General features: G+C 45.4%; 1 protein-coding gene across 1 annotated transcript in view; it reads left to right on the top strand.

The window, feature by feature from the left end:
• LOC135396689 (calpain-B-like) overlaps positions 1–9,033 on the top strand; it is a 42,527-nt gene extending 33,494 nt beyond the window's left edge. Inside the window, exons 15-19 of the mRNA XM_064627794.1 lie at positions 862–930; positions 3,982–4,060; positions 8,089–8,202; positions 8,344–8,399; positions 8,806–9,033. Of these exons, the coding sequence (XP_064483864.1) occupies positions 862–930; positions 3,982–4,060; positions 8,089–8,202; positions 8,344–8,399; positions 8,806–8,832 (345 nt within the window). The 3' untranslated portion in view covers positions 8,833–9,033. The remainder of the gene's footprint in view (positions 1–861; positions 931–3,981; positions 4,061–8,088; positions 8,203–8,343; positions 8,400–8,805) is intronic.
• Positions 9,034–14,090: the final 5,057 nt, after the last annotated feature.

The raw sequence follows: 14,090 nt of genomic DNA, 5'->3' as shown, positions 1-14,090 counted from the left end.
GTATAGAGGAATTCCCTCTCTGGAAATTTGAGGAAACGTCACACGGACGGGTCCAATCAGGAAGCGCCCTTTGGCAACCGGTTAGGCGGGCGGGCCACTGCAATTCACAGAGACCTGTCATCGGGATGTGCAAATGTCGGAATGTCGTTACTGGGTTCGCGCAGGACGTGTTCGTATAGCCAGGAAGATAACACCGCGTTCCACACAACATGGCCGTGTCAGAACTCCCACTCATAAGCGAAAATCGGCGTATTTGCAGATTACTATTCACACAAGATATTGCGATGCGAACGCGAAGCAGACGAGCTCGGAGCGCTCGGAGTCAATCCCGTGAGCTGCACTCCTTTTGTGTACCCGACTTACGTCATCGTGATGTTTCCATCGCTGGAACTTTTTTAGGTTATGTGGGGGTTCTTTAGAGGGAGTGCGAATCTTTAAACTTCGTTCATTTAATATGTAGACTGTTTTGAGAAGAGGAATCTGGCCAAGTAGACCGTGAAACGGTGCCAAACATTACAATATCGGTCTCACACACAAGTTTCCGGCCGGGATAGTCCCTTTAACTACCGTTTCATGAATACATGAGAAGCATGCGCATGAATTCCACACGGTGGCGCCACACAGTGCCACCTAGCGCCTTCCCATATCGCCTTTAGCAAATAATCACGTTTCATTTGCATACGCTGTATAAACGCTCATTTACCTCCCTGATCTTCCTGTGTTTAACGATCCTAATTAAACCATTTGCACGAAAACATTTGGTGCTACAATGCATGCGCAATGCCGCTTGCAATGCGCAATGCATCTTGTTGTTTGTCCTGTAGCGGAAGGTCCAGCTGTGTTCTTTATCTATATGATCAGAGATCATTTACAGGAGACCTTGACCCGGAGGAATTCGCATCTTTGTTCTCGTTCGTCCAGAAATGTCAGGTATGCGGTATGGGCTCCCTGCCACGCTATCCTAATGCGTCGTACCTGCAGTAGCTTGTTGTGGGTGAAACCGTCTTGCACGACGATTTCAGAATGGCAATGACGTTCCCATAGTTTTGCAGATGCTTCATATTTCTCACGAATCAACTGAAATACATACTTCGCTGCTTCGCCGTTGGCACGTGGCCTGTCCTCCACCATGTGATCGCCAAACTGCGTCTGCGCTACGCTGACAATAGCCCCATGGATGCACTCTACAGGTTTTCCCGTCCATTTTAGTCCAAATGCCATCTGAATTAGTCCAGGTGCCATCGGAAATAATCCAAGCGCCATTCAGTTTAATCTGAGCGGCACCTGAAAACATCCGGATGCTAGTCAATTTAATCCGGGTGCTATTTGAATTAATCCATGGTGTTTTGAAGCAGTATAACCATGTATTCACGCGAGGGACATCCCCGCAGAATATTCTACAGACATGTAGTGGAAGGAAAAGTTAAGCGCTGCTGACGGGACGTCAGTTCTGCGGCTTTTTATGCTGAGTATTCACACCGCGACGAGATATCGGGATTTGGAGCGGAAGTATAGCGGACGACACCACTGGTCATGTCGTCTGCTAAGGAATATGTTGTGACAGATCTGCAGGATATTCCACGCGGTTAGCAGAGCGCGAAAAGGCATAACGCTCGTAGCAGACGACACCAGTGTGGTCCTGTCATCTGTGAAGGAATATCTTGTGGCTCTGCCGCAGGATATTCCCTGCGGTTTGAACAGAGAGCACAGAAAGACATCACGCACATCCTGCAGCTTAGCCACAAGATATTCCTTAGCAGATGACAGGAATGGTGTCGTCTGCTATGTGAGCCATGCCTTTTCGTGCTCTTCTAACAGCGCGGATTCTCCTGCAGTTCAGTCAGAAGATATTCTGTAGCAGACGACAGCACCAGTAGAGCGATGGCTATTGAGACAACAGCACCAGTGGTGTCGTCTGCTAGAGAATATCTTCTGACTAAACAGCACGATAATCCGCGTTGTTAGAAGAGCACGGAAAGGCATGGCTCACGTAGCAGACGACACCATTGGTCCTGTCGTCTGCTACGGAATATCTTATGGCTAAGCTGCAGGATGTGCGTGATGTCTTTCCGTGCTCTTCAAACCGCAGGGAATATCTTGCGGCAGAGTCACCAGATATTCCTTCGCAGACGACGGGACCACACTGATGTCTGCTACGAGCATCATGCCTTTTCGCGCTCTGCTAACCGCGTGGAGCAACCTGCAGATCTGTCAAAACATATTCCTTAGCAGACGACATCACCAATGTTCAAGTTCAAGTTGAGTCAGAAGATATTCCGTAGCAGGCGACAGCACCAGTGGTGTCGTCTCCTATGTAAGTCAAGCCTTTTCGTGCTCTTATAACCACGCGGAATATCCTGTAGCTCAGTCAGAAAATATTCCGTAGCAAACGACGACACCAGTGACGTCGTTTACTATACTCCCGCTCAAACTCCTAATATCTCGACGTCGTGCGAATGTTCAACACAAGACACGGCAGAACTTCAATCCCATCAGCAGTTATTTTTTTATTTTTCCTTCCACTAGAATGCTTTACGGGGATGTCCCTGATGTGAGCTTACGGTTATATTGTTTAAAAACACCATGGATTAATTCAGATGGCACTCGGATTAAATTGAATAGCACATGGATTATTTCAGACGGCACCCGGATTAAACTGAATGGCGCCTGGATTATTTCAGATAGCACCTGGAATAAATCAGATGGCACTTGGACTAAAATGGGCGGGAAAACCTGTAGATGTACACAGAGTCGGAGTGCTCCGAGATTGGGATCGGAACGCTTGCGTTTACATGGACCTCTCCCTACGGGTGAGGAAGAGGAGGCGCGGCTGAAAAATTACAAGGAGGAAGTAGAAGGATGTAACACTCACGTTAGGCTTGTGAAGTAACTTATAGGTACAAGTATACAGTCTCCTAGAAATTAAAACTAGTTACTCAAACTCAAAACTAATTACTATTCTCGAAAGAGTAACTTAGAACTCCAACTAGCTACTTGCGTCAGTAACTATAGTTACAGCCTATAATTTCCTTCCTTCAGAGTCACGTGTCTTTGGCTATAACTGTATAGTAGCTGTCAAGATTTTCTTTCCTCTGATGTAGTCAGCCGGTATTCATTGCTCGTGTAGCCTTCCATATAGCCCTGAAAGAATAGAGTTTTGAAAACGAATGCAGTTATCCTATATATTCTTCATGCGGAAGGCCAATAATTTGAAGGATGGGAGGAAAGTGGTTGGAGGACAGCATTCATTTATTTATTTTATCGCTGGGTGTCACAGTAGTTAACATGATCGAAAGTAATTGTTCTGAAACTAATTGTTCAAGGCAGACCAACACAAGACAAGCCACAAGCTTACTGGGAGCTTGAAGTATGGCAGTCATCGAAAAAGCCCCTGTCGGGATTTCATACTTCAGCCGAAGTAGCATTTGCTTAAACAATTCTCCTCTGATAACAATAACCATTCGCATTCTCATGATGCAATGAGCATAGAAATCTGCAGAGTGCCACCTACTGGAAGGAACTCGGTGCGCACAGATGTGTTTATATGGGCTTGCCGAGCGAACCAAACGACTCGACCCATCTTTCAGAAGGGGTCCGAGTCGGCATGCATTTGAGAGCGCTCCGAGTCGTTTCATGAGCCGAACTGAGTTCAAACTGGTTCGGCTCGCTCTAAGCGATTGCATGCAAACGGGATCATTGTCTAACCACCGGAGTAACGACACATAAAAAAGATAATAGAAATATAAAAGTAAAAAAAAAAAAAAAGATACAAAATTTCACGAAACAGGAAGGAACCGTATTTACAAAAGAGCTTCGCCAAAAATTGACCGCAGAAGTCCCTATGAAGCGGTCAAATTCAAACGCGTTTGGTACAACGCCCGAAGTTGCCGCCACTTTATTTTCTTTTTTTGACGTGAGTACCCACACGTGTTGGTTGTATTTAAGCAAGTATCTTTTCTCTGTCGTTTCTCTTCATTCCAGGAAGTTTACCAGAAATACGACAAGACCCGTATTGGTTCCCTGAGCACGTACCAGCTGAGGAACGCTTTGTGCCTCGCAGGCGAGTGTTTATACCTAGACAGGGTAGCGAACTGTAAAAGTTTACTCTTGTCGGCATGCCGCTGTCATTATTAAATGTAGCTGAAGGCATCGTGTTGTCTACATATAGAAAGCTCAGAAGGCGATTCTATCCCGGTACGTTTCGAAGTGATGGTGCGTTTCAATGAACGTTGTCGGCTCTGTGGTCAAAACGATCAAAATGGCAATCACTCATCTTGAAGTAGCAATACAGACACAGATATGCGCACGCTTTACTCTCAACTACTGCTTCGGACAACTGCCTTACTTTCAACTACTGTGAAAGCCGGTTTATATGACCACCACCGCTCCCGACGATTTTGGTCATAAAGCGTACTGTCGTTCTGACGAGAAACGCACCCTCCACCAATCGTCGCTTCGGTCGGGCCATTCTTAGGGGCACGACAGCAGCAGCACAGCGTGACCGTGTCCTGTGGTCACTGAAGCTTCATGCACTACAGCGCTTTGGCGGTCCGAAAACTGTTATGAATAATTTCGAAGTCAACAACATCAGGAGTCATCCCAAACCTTGGAGCCCTAGTTGAACACGTGCCGCACTCTGGCTGAGGTATGTGGTAGCCTGTAGTAGGTAGCCTGTAGTAAATCTGCCGAGAAACACCAACTGGAGCTGGGAAGATGGAGCCTCGGAGGGAATAGGGTAACAGGAAACTCTGCAGTAACTGGAGAAAGGGGCTGGTCCACATATGCCCACAGAGAGGCCTGGTCCAAGCTCCAGTACCTTGGAAGACTGGCTTTCCTGCCGAAACAAAACTATGCCTCAAGACTGTACAGATATATCCGATACAAGAAAGTGAAAACTAATTGGATAAAGAAAATCACGGCCCTCGATTCAAAATTCAGCAAAAATACAGCACGTCACCTAGCCAAGAGAGTAAGGGACTGGGATAAAACAATCAAGATGGAAGTTGCCAAGACGGACCGAGATATATGGAGACAAAACATGGGGCAACGTCCAAGCCTTCGCAAGTACATGTCACTGAAACCGTGCACCGTCCAACATTATAGAGGGGATGAAGAGGAGGCGAGACCTTTTCGACGAACCAGACACAAAATGCACAGTTTGTGGCGCCCATTTGGAAGATATTGAGCACGTCGTCGTATCGTGTCCAGGATTACCCGGTGGCGCAAGAAGTTGCGACCTATCCTAGGGTCTCGGTTTTACCGTGGAAAGAAAGACAGTCAGGCGGAATAAAGACAAGGCAGCAAGAGGAAGAGGCCCACAAACTGCGACCACGTACGTGAGCCACAGCGCAGAGCATGCAGATTTTGAAAGAGCTGGAGTGGAAGCCACTAAGCGCCGCCTAGTGACATGGAGGAGGAAGATGCAAACCGCGAAGAAACAACGAACAGTTTAAACTGGACTTTCCTTCTGTTATCTCTTGTGTATTTTATGAGTGTAGATTTTTTTGTGTATTTTATTAGTCGCAGAGGCTATGGCGACCCTTCTACCAGAAGTCGAGCATAGCCCACCCTGACTCAAAAGGGATAGGACACGGCTACTACTACTACTACTAGCCTATCCCTGAGGGTACTCTGTGGGTCATGTGAGGCGGTCTTAATAACGAGAAGTTTTACCTGAAGTTTAAACCTGTGTTTTACCCTACTTGTGCTAAAGATGTTGGTCATGGTGGGATAAGCGGATTGTCATACTAACCAGGTGGATCTACATGGCGGCAGAACGGTTCCCAGGAAAAACGGTCACAAAGCGAGCGTGTCAGATTATTGGGTATCATATTAACGGGAGTTCACTGTAATGGATAAGCAACTCAAACACACATTTTTATACAATTCTAAGAACTGGACGCTGTGTGAAGAAGTGTGCGTTTAACTTGTTTATCGATCAGTTGAAAGTAAGGCAGTGGTCTTGTTCGTATGTAAGGAGCGTTCAATAATTTACCTACCTAACCAGGAATGAAACAACTTATCATAATAAATAGTTATTTTTCATTTTTCAATATAGTCTCCCAACATCTCATTACACCTCTCTCACTTTTCTTTTATACAGGGTGTTCAAAATTAAGCTTCCACGAGCGCTACGCAAACACAGCGATGACAGGAAACCGGATGATAACTTTACACTACTTGTGTAAGAAACAGGTGCTGCTAATTATGTAGCTCCTGTTTCTTACTCAAGGAACAGAAAAATAGCAAAAATAGCACCAGTTTTCTTTTGTTCGCCTATTTATAAAGTGCTAGTGAAAGCTTAATTTTGAACACCCTGTAGACTTAATCCCAATGGCATAAATGTATTTTGGTTGGTTGCCGAACCAGGTTGTTACTGCTGTTCTTCACTTCTTCATCATTCGAGAAGCGCCTCCCCCGTAGGATTTTTTTTAAATGTCCAAATAGAAAATAATTCGAGGGAGTTAGGCCTGGACTGTATGGTGTGAGGTTTAGTTGCTGGAACCCACATTGGTGAACGGCAGCCTGAGCTTTGGCAGACGTGTGCACTGGTGCGTTGTCATGCAGGAGCAGCACGCTTTTTGAGAGCTTTCCACGCCTTTTCTCCTTGATGACCAGAGCACTAACTGTGTGAGCATATGTCTCTCCTGTTATTGTAGTTTTCTGTGGCATGAATTCCAACAACAAGAGCCATTGGTCATCCCAGAAAACAGACGCCATGACATTCCCAGGAGATTTTTCAACTTTAAATTCTTTTTTTGCGGTGGGCGAAGTGTTGTGTTTCCACTGCATGGACTCGATTTTAGACTCCCTGTCTCTGTGCTGGACCCAAGTTACATCTCCCGTCACCAAACGTTGGAGAAAATGTTCCGGATCATCACTGAACTCTTGACAGCACTTTCGTCGGGATTTCTTTTGAAAGGAGCTCAATATTCTCGGGACCATCGTGCACTAACCTTGGACACGTCCAGTATTTCATGAATAATGCTCCAAACTGCACCTATCGAGACGCCTGCCTCCTGAGCTATTATGGACATCTTCATTCGCTTGTCTGCCAATAACCAAGCGTTGCACTTTCTGGCACATTTCTTCAGAATTCCCTTCCACAGGACGCCCAGTGTTAGGGTCTTCTTCGATCGGCTCTCTTCCCTACTTAACCAGCTCACTCCAAAACTTCACTTTGTAGTATGAAGGAACAGACTCCCCGTAAACTGCCACCATGTGTTTGATGATCTCCTTTGGCTTCTTACCTTCCGTTCTAAGAAATCTTATGACTGCTCGAAATCGCGCAGGTTTTCAGAATACCCACATACGCGTTCACTTGACATGTTGTCACTCCGCTAGTCAAAATCGCACTGAACTAAGGCTGCGTATGTAACATCTGAAGACATGTTCCAACATGCACAGACTTTTTTCAACTGGCTTTCACACTGAGGTAGATTTATTGAACTCTCCTATGCTTCAAGATGAGTGAGCGTTACCAACTACCCAACCTGATCAGTTTACCAAAATGGCAATGTTACGAAGAGAAGTTTTGGACGCATATGCTTCGAGTGGTGCCGTAGTATCAGCCGGATGTCAAGGCAGCACACGCCAGACACCATTCCACTTGTTGTGCTCCCTTTTTCCATCATCTTCTTGCATATATCGCATTTCAGCAATAACACTCCCTGACTCACTCAACACTCAAGTGGCTGTTATTGCCGAGCAGTTCACTGCGATCGAAACCGCTTCAGTGTTGTGCTTCGCGTCACCGTCGTGGGGGCAGCGTCTCAATTACACTTCGCAATATCGTCGTTTGTATTGTTTTGACTACAGAGTTTGCACATGTCGCATTACAACGATCACCCTGAAATTAAAAAAAAAATCACCTTGCCAATCTTCATTCACCATGGTAACCGAATCGCGTTGGGAGCTTTATATATTCACAACAAAATCCCGCCTGCATTCAGTAATTGCTGGGAACGGTGTGTTAACTCTAGTAATCTTTTCGAGGTTGCTACGCTGTATATGAGTTGTTTATAGCCGTTCTGTTTCTCGTTAGCTGTATTTATAGCATGTTATATTCGCACTCTTACGCCACGGCAGGTTGCTACGTGAACCTGCACGTGCTAAAGGCTTTGGTGCTGCGTTACGGACAGGACAATAAAATCGGCTTCCTCGACTTTATCGCCTGTGCAGTGAAGGTCTCCTGCATGGAGGGTGAGCTGGATTAGAGTCACTAGGCTGGATTACGCAGTCCTTATTTTCCATTCACTCCTTCTTGTTGTTTATTTCTTTTTGGATGTGTACAAATTCAGTCATGTATCACAGTTCACACAATCCCTTTCACGTTTCACGCAGAAGTCTACCTGGAAAATGTCTGTGAAGACGGTAACGTCATCTTCTCCCTTAATGAGGTACGGATATTCCACATGCAGAAATGAATGTGCACATATGGTTTTTGTGTAGGATGAGTTCGCTATTGACTTACATTACAGACTTCATAGGGCGAAGTGATGCATGAAACAATATTCGTAGATATCGATGCTGTGTGTTCCCAAATGAAAATCTCCCACCACATACGAACCTTTGATTGCTATTACCATAGGAGTTCGATTCTTATTGTGAAGGTGCTCATTATTTCATTCCCCACATCACCACCAGCACTGGGGTAGAGTAGCGCCCGTTGCGATGAAATTTCCCGTTGATCATCTCAAAATAAAATTGTTGTTGTTTGATTGCCATTTTCGATTTTTATGACGTTCCCTTCCAAAATCCGATTTATTCTTTACAGTGATTGAGGTAACATTTGGCATTTTACAGTGGATGAAGGTAACGATGTACTGCTGACAAGGTCGATCCTGCACGTGCCAAGGTGCGCCCGAGGGACCTTCTCGCGCCAGCCTTTCCCGTTCCTGATCACGCTTTCAGGACAAGGGAAGGATGAAACTGAAGTCGTATCGCTATTCAGCAGCTGTCTGTCAGCAGAGTTATATAACCGCTCCATGTGTAATGCATATTATGCTTAATAAACAACGTAACGCAAGCCTACACACTGCGTGCTCGTTAAGAAAGGTAACATTCAAGGCATCCAGGACGGCCTATATGTTAGCATGTGTAGAAGAACATCAACGGCAATCAATCATTCAATGATGATGATGACAGCATGGGATGTATGATGGTGGGATGTATAATGGGACGACGTAGGATGAACGCCCCGCAGTGTGGGCAGGACTCTCCCCTCTTCAAACAGGCCAATGTGTGAGGATGAGATAAATGGGACCAAAAAGAGATGACACGAGGCCGGTAGCTTGAAGGAGAGAAAAGGGGTAGGGAAGAAACCGGCACTGATGCGTAGAAGTGCCGTCTCTGTTGTGTCATTCGAGCCAGAGCCACCCGACAGAAATATGTTTATTGTACAATGAGCAAACCAGACAGAGAACATCCGCGCTAGAGCTCATGAACACCAAGTTCAAAACCAGGGCGCGTGACAAGGTGCAAATGACAAGTGCATTTCCTCCCCCCTATAGCATGTGAAATCAAAGTTGCCATACCATATGTAGACGCATCGCAACACAATGCAACCTCTTCATGAGGATCAAACAGTTCCAGGACCCGATTACTACACAGTTGGCGTTTTGCTTTTTTGAAGCATCTTGACACATCTGATCCCATAGCCAAGAAGTTTCTTTTTTTAGCAAGTGATACAATGGTTCCAAACTCCTAGCCAAGTTTGCTACGAACTTACTACAGAAATTCAACATCCATAGAAATGCTGTGGGACTTACGAGCATTTACTATCGCCTCTATCTGAAGCGGAGACGGATGTAGTCCATTTGCATCCACTTCGTGCCCCATACTGAAGTTCAACAAATCTTTCGTTTTCATGTATTACGAAGGTATAATATGCCTCCAAGCCACACGAGAAATATTTTGGCTGTGCGCGGCGGCAAAGTTTGCCAAACGGAGAGCTGAAAACCAGCTTGGCTTTTCCTCCTCAACTCGCGCAATCGGCGCCGAAATCTAGCCTCTTTGTAGTGGAAATCCTCCAATTTCCCTTTGGGTGACGAAAACTTGAGGGTCACGTTTCATTGGGCGCCCGGACCGGAAGTTCTGTTGTTAGTTTGTGAGAGCGGGCGGCATCCGGAAAGCGATCTTCAATATGGAAGTCGAAGCAAGAAATGCGGAGACTTTGAGCCCGGAACTTTTTTCTGGCCTTTCTGCGATCGAGAAGGAAATTCTGTGGGCTGAACAGTTCGGAAGCCTCGCTTTCGAAACGTCGCCGATGCCGCAAATGCGAGCCGAAGTCAAAGGTCTACGAATATCGGTTACAGATGAAGCAAACAGGATCAGTCGCCTGTCTTCGACAGGCAGGTAAGGGGTGAGCTTTTTAACGCACGCTGTGATCGAACATGTAAACGCGTTCTCTGAAATTTCATGTCTTCATATTTAATGCGTACTTTCTGTTTAAGGTGCCGGTGCGGCTGGTGTGTCATAATGCCGAAGGAAATCGAATGCTTGTGCTGCAAGGAACTCGAAAGCGCAGCCGAATGACAGCAATATGAGTGCACTACAACCCACGAAGATTTCCAACTTCTATGTCTCAATACGACTGTTCTGAAGGTGGCATATATTGAATTCCGTGGGCAGCGCGAACCTATGAGTGACCATATTCACAAGTAAGTCACATTTGGCCCTGTCGAACGATGTTAAAATTTGGTCGCTTAAAATTGGTTTGGTCCTTCATTAAAGTCGCTAAAAGCTCCAGTAGAGGGCGCACCACATAAAAGACGACACAATATAGAACTGTGAACTGGATAAAAGCAATATATGCAACTGTCATATTGTCATTGCAAAGCAATATTGTCAATGTGCTGTGTCTTAAGTCACCTTTTTATGTATATTGCCCTGTCCTCAGGTTTTTAGCGTAGGCTTGTAGCTATATTGAGTGTTCTTACTTTGAATTCACTGAAAAGTAAAAAAAAAAAATGTTGGTTTCTAAGAGAATACAGCATGTGTAGTAATATACAGGGTGTGTGCAGACAAATTGCCGTTGCTCTCAAGTACACGTGGAAATGCCACGACACACACCCTGTGCTGTGACCGGTTACCTATTTGCCTAAAGTATGTTTTATGTACATCTGCGTAGCCGATATGGATATGCTGAGTATCGCCAGTTTGCAACGTGTTTTTACCACAAGCTTGGGAAAAACAAGAACATGGTCATCCCAGCCTGTGCAGTGAACAGGATCTGGCGAGCCTTCCACACAGAAACTGCCACAGGCTTCAGGTACCCAACATCCTAACTGGAGGCACCTCTTCGCACAGCTCGTCTATCGCATTTAAACTAATTCAGCATCTGTATTCAGGATGATGCATGGTCCATGCGTTCAGTATGTTGTGTTGAAACACAACACTAGTCCTTTTTAATGAGTCTTGCGGAGCGATAGATGAGCACTCCTTTCGTGACATTGTGTACCGTTGCTACACTGAACAATTTCTTGAGCAAGGCTGATGAACAAATGAAAAGCAGAGTCTGTCTTTCAACTATGCATGTACCTTCTAACTTCTGTATTTATTAAGTGACCCTTGTTGTACCCCTCATGTAATGCCCGCAAGGGGCTTTGAGGTATATTCATGAACAAATAAATATCAAAACCAGAAAATGATGTAACATCTATTGCAATACCTACCCTCTCTTTGTGTGAATGATATATAAACATTCTCAGAAGGTATGTTGTCACACTTTGCCTCATTGTGCCTAAAGCCTAATTCCACCTCTTACATCATCTCCATATCCTCAATCTCCAAAGCTGTACGAGGCTAAAGTAATCAGGTACTACATAAAAAATGCGGAAGGAGGAAATTAAAAGCTGACACATCTAAATCCAAAGAAACCCTGGTGCTTTCTCGGGCTACTCATGTCTCAGTCCTGGATGAGATTCCCTCTTCAAGGTGGGTCGGCTAAATTCACCAAACTGTAATGTCTGTGGAGTGGAAGCTGACAGCTGGAGTGGAAAGCAGGGTGTGTGTAACACTGACCTCTGGTGTATGAGTTCTTGTTATCTGCAATCAGGTACCCATGATACTAATCTGGAAAAGCCTTAGCCCTCTTGCAGGAAATTGCTAATGAATCTGAGTGCCTTCTGTGGAAACAGGTTGTAACTGTCTTTCTATCCATCCTTCTTAGTTGCCCCAGCAAAAGCAAATATGTAATGCTGCAGACAATATCTAATGCTAGCACATTAATTCCATTGAGTGTTCTCAGGCTCCTGAGATGGGGCTACCTGGTGCATACGCTTTGCCATGTCGGCAAGAACATAAATCGAAAGTTGGCCTTTGGCCATTCACTGCTCCATGTGACTGCAAGAATGGTGTCACGAAGCGAAATGGGCCGGCGAGTCGTCGAATAAACAGCAAACGGTTTATTAAACTACTTGGTATCGAAAGTACAAGAGTGTCACTCTCTGAGAAAGTCACTCTCTGAACACAACTAAGTTCAAAGAATGAATGCTCCAGCCTGGAGCGCACAAGCATTTAAGCGTCGCGCCAAAAAGTCTAGAAACAGCACGTGCGTTTGCCAGAGAGCAGGCGATGTGTCTGGAATCTTCTTGCTTCTTCTTCAGCACGCACCGGGATGAGATGTACCTGCCCTGGAAGTTTCTCGAAGATGATTCGTGGCATTGCCCCCTCCGTAGACGTGGCATCGTCTCGATGCCGTTTATTTTTTTTTTTTTTTTCGTCACGTTGTCTCGTTCCGACCAGAGCCGTATATTAAAAAGGAGTCTGGCCATTAATGGGTCATGCCTATACCTGAAGCTGCACCCACTTTCCAGCTTTCCGACCAATGAAGTCTTGAAATATGGGGCGCTATCGATCAACCCGTCCTCACTATTTGCCCCCCTATCCAACATGAGCAGCGCCATTTTGGGTGGCAAGTGGATTGGATGGGATTGAAATGGATATCCCTCGCAATCTGCAAAAGTAGTGCATTGTTGGTTCAAGTATGATGAGCGCCACCTAGGGAGCGTAAGGCACGTCGGGAGTTGTCTGCTTCCGTCGTTGTACCGCTGCCGGCAGAACCACCTGCTGGGACACATTCTGTTGTCGGTATGATTTTTAAACAAATCTACATGAATAGTTGGAATATAAGAGGCAAAAATGTTTATATCCATGAAATCCAGTTATTAAATATAAGATTGTTATGAATTCGTTGTCATCGCCGTGTTCACTAGGCCTAACACCAGCGACAAACCTTATTATTTTCAGTTAGATATCGATGGATCAGCATAAGTTGAAACTGATTTCCGAGAAATTTATATTAGGATGTACATTTGCAGCGTAAAATCAGGTTAGTCTGTGAAAAAATTTTGTCACGAAATCCCCGTTTCACTGTGTCTCTTTTCGTCGCCATTTTGGGTGGCAGTATGGTGTCATGGCGAACCCCTTGGTAAAAAGCAAACCAATCAGAGGAGCGAAACTGTGACTGACAGGTCGAGCCTCTTTTTGTGACTCCTCCCAATGGCCAGACTCCCTTTTAATATACGGCTCTGGTTCCGACCAGTCTACAGCGCTAACTGCTGTAGTACGGCTTGAGTCGAACGACGTGAACTATTTCAATCCTCGGGGGTCATCGAGAGGGAGCGCAGCCCTCGGGTACCACTTCGTAATCCAGGTCTCCAATGCGTCGAAGTACTTTGTAGGGACCGTAGTGGCGCTTGAGTAGCTTCTCGCTAAGGCATCGTCGTCGAATCGGCGTCCAAACCCATACCAAGTCGCCTGGACTGAAGCTTACGTCTCGACGGCGCAAATTGTATCTTCTTTCATCGACGCGTTGCTGTTGACCATAGATCGGCGAATTCATTCATGATGGCCTCCACCGACTTCATTCACCATCACCTCATAGAGAATGATGTGATGTTGAATGAAGGGCATGATGTGATGTGAAGTTGAAGTTGAATAAAGGGCTATGATGTGATGTGAAGTTGATGTTGAAGTTGAAGGAAGGGCTATGATGGGATTTGAAGTTGAAGTCCGCGTGATGGGTTTTGAAGTTGAAGTCCGCGTGATGGGTTTTTAAGTTGAAGTCTGTGTGATGGGATTTGAAG

This window comes from Ornithodoros turicata, chromosome 6 (assembly GCF_037126465.1).
Source record: "Ornithodoros turicata isolate Travis chromosome 6, ASM3712646v1, whole genome shotgun sequence".
Taxonomy (NCBI): domain Eukaryota; kingdom Metazoa; phylum Arthropoda; class Arachnida; order Ixodida; family Argasidae; genus Ornithodoros; species Ornithodoros turicata.
The sequence above is the reverse complement of the archived record's forward strand: the minus strand, read 5'-3'. Positions and strand labels throughout refer to the sequence as shown.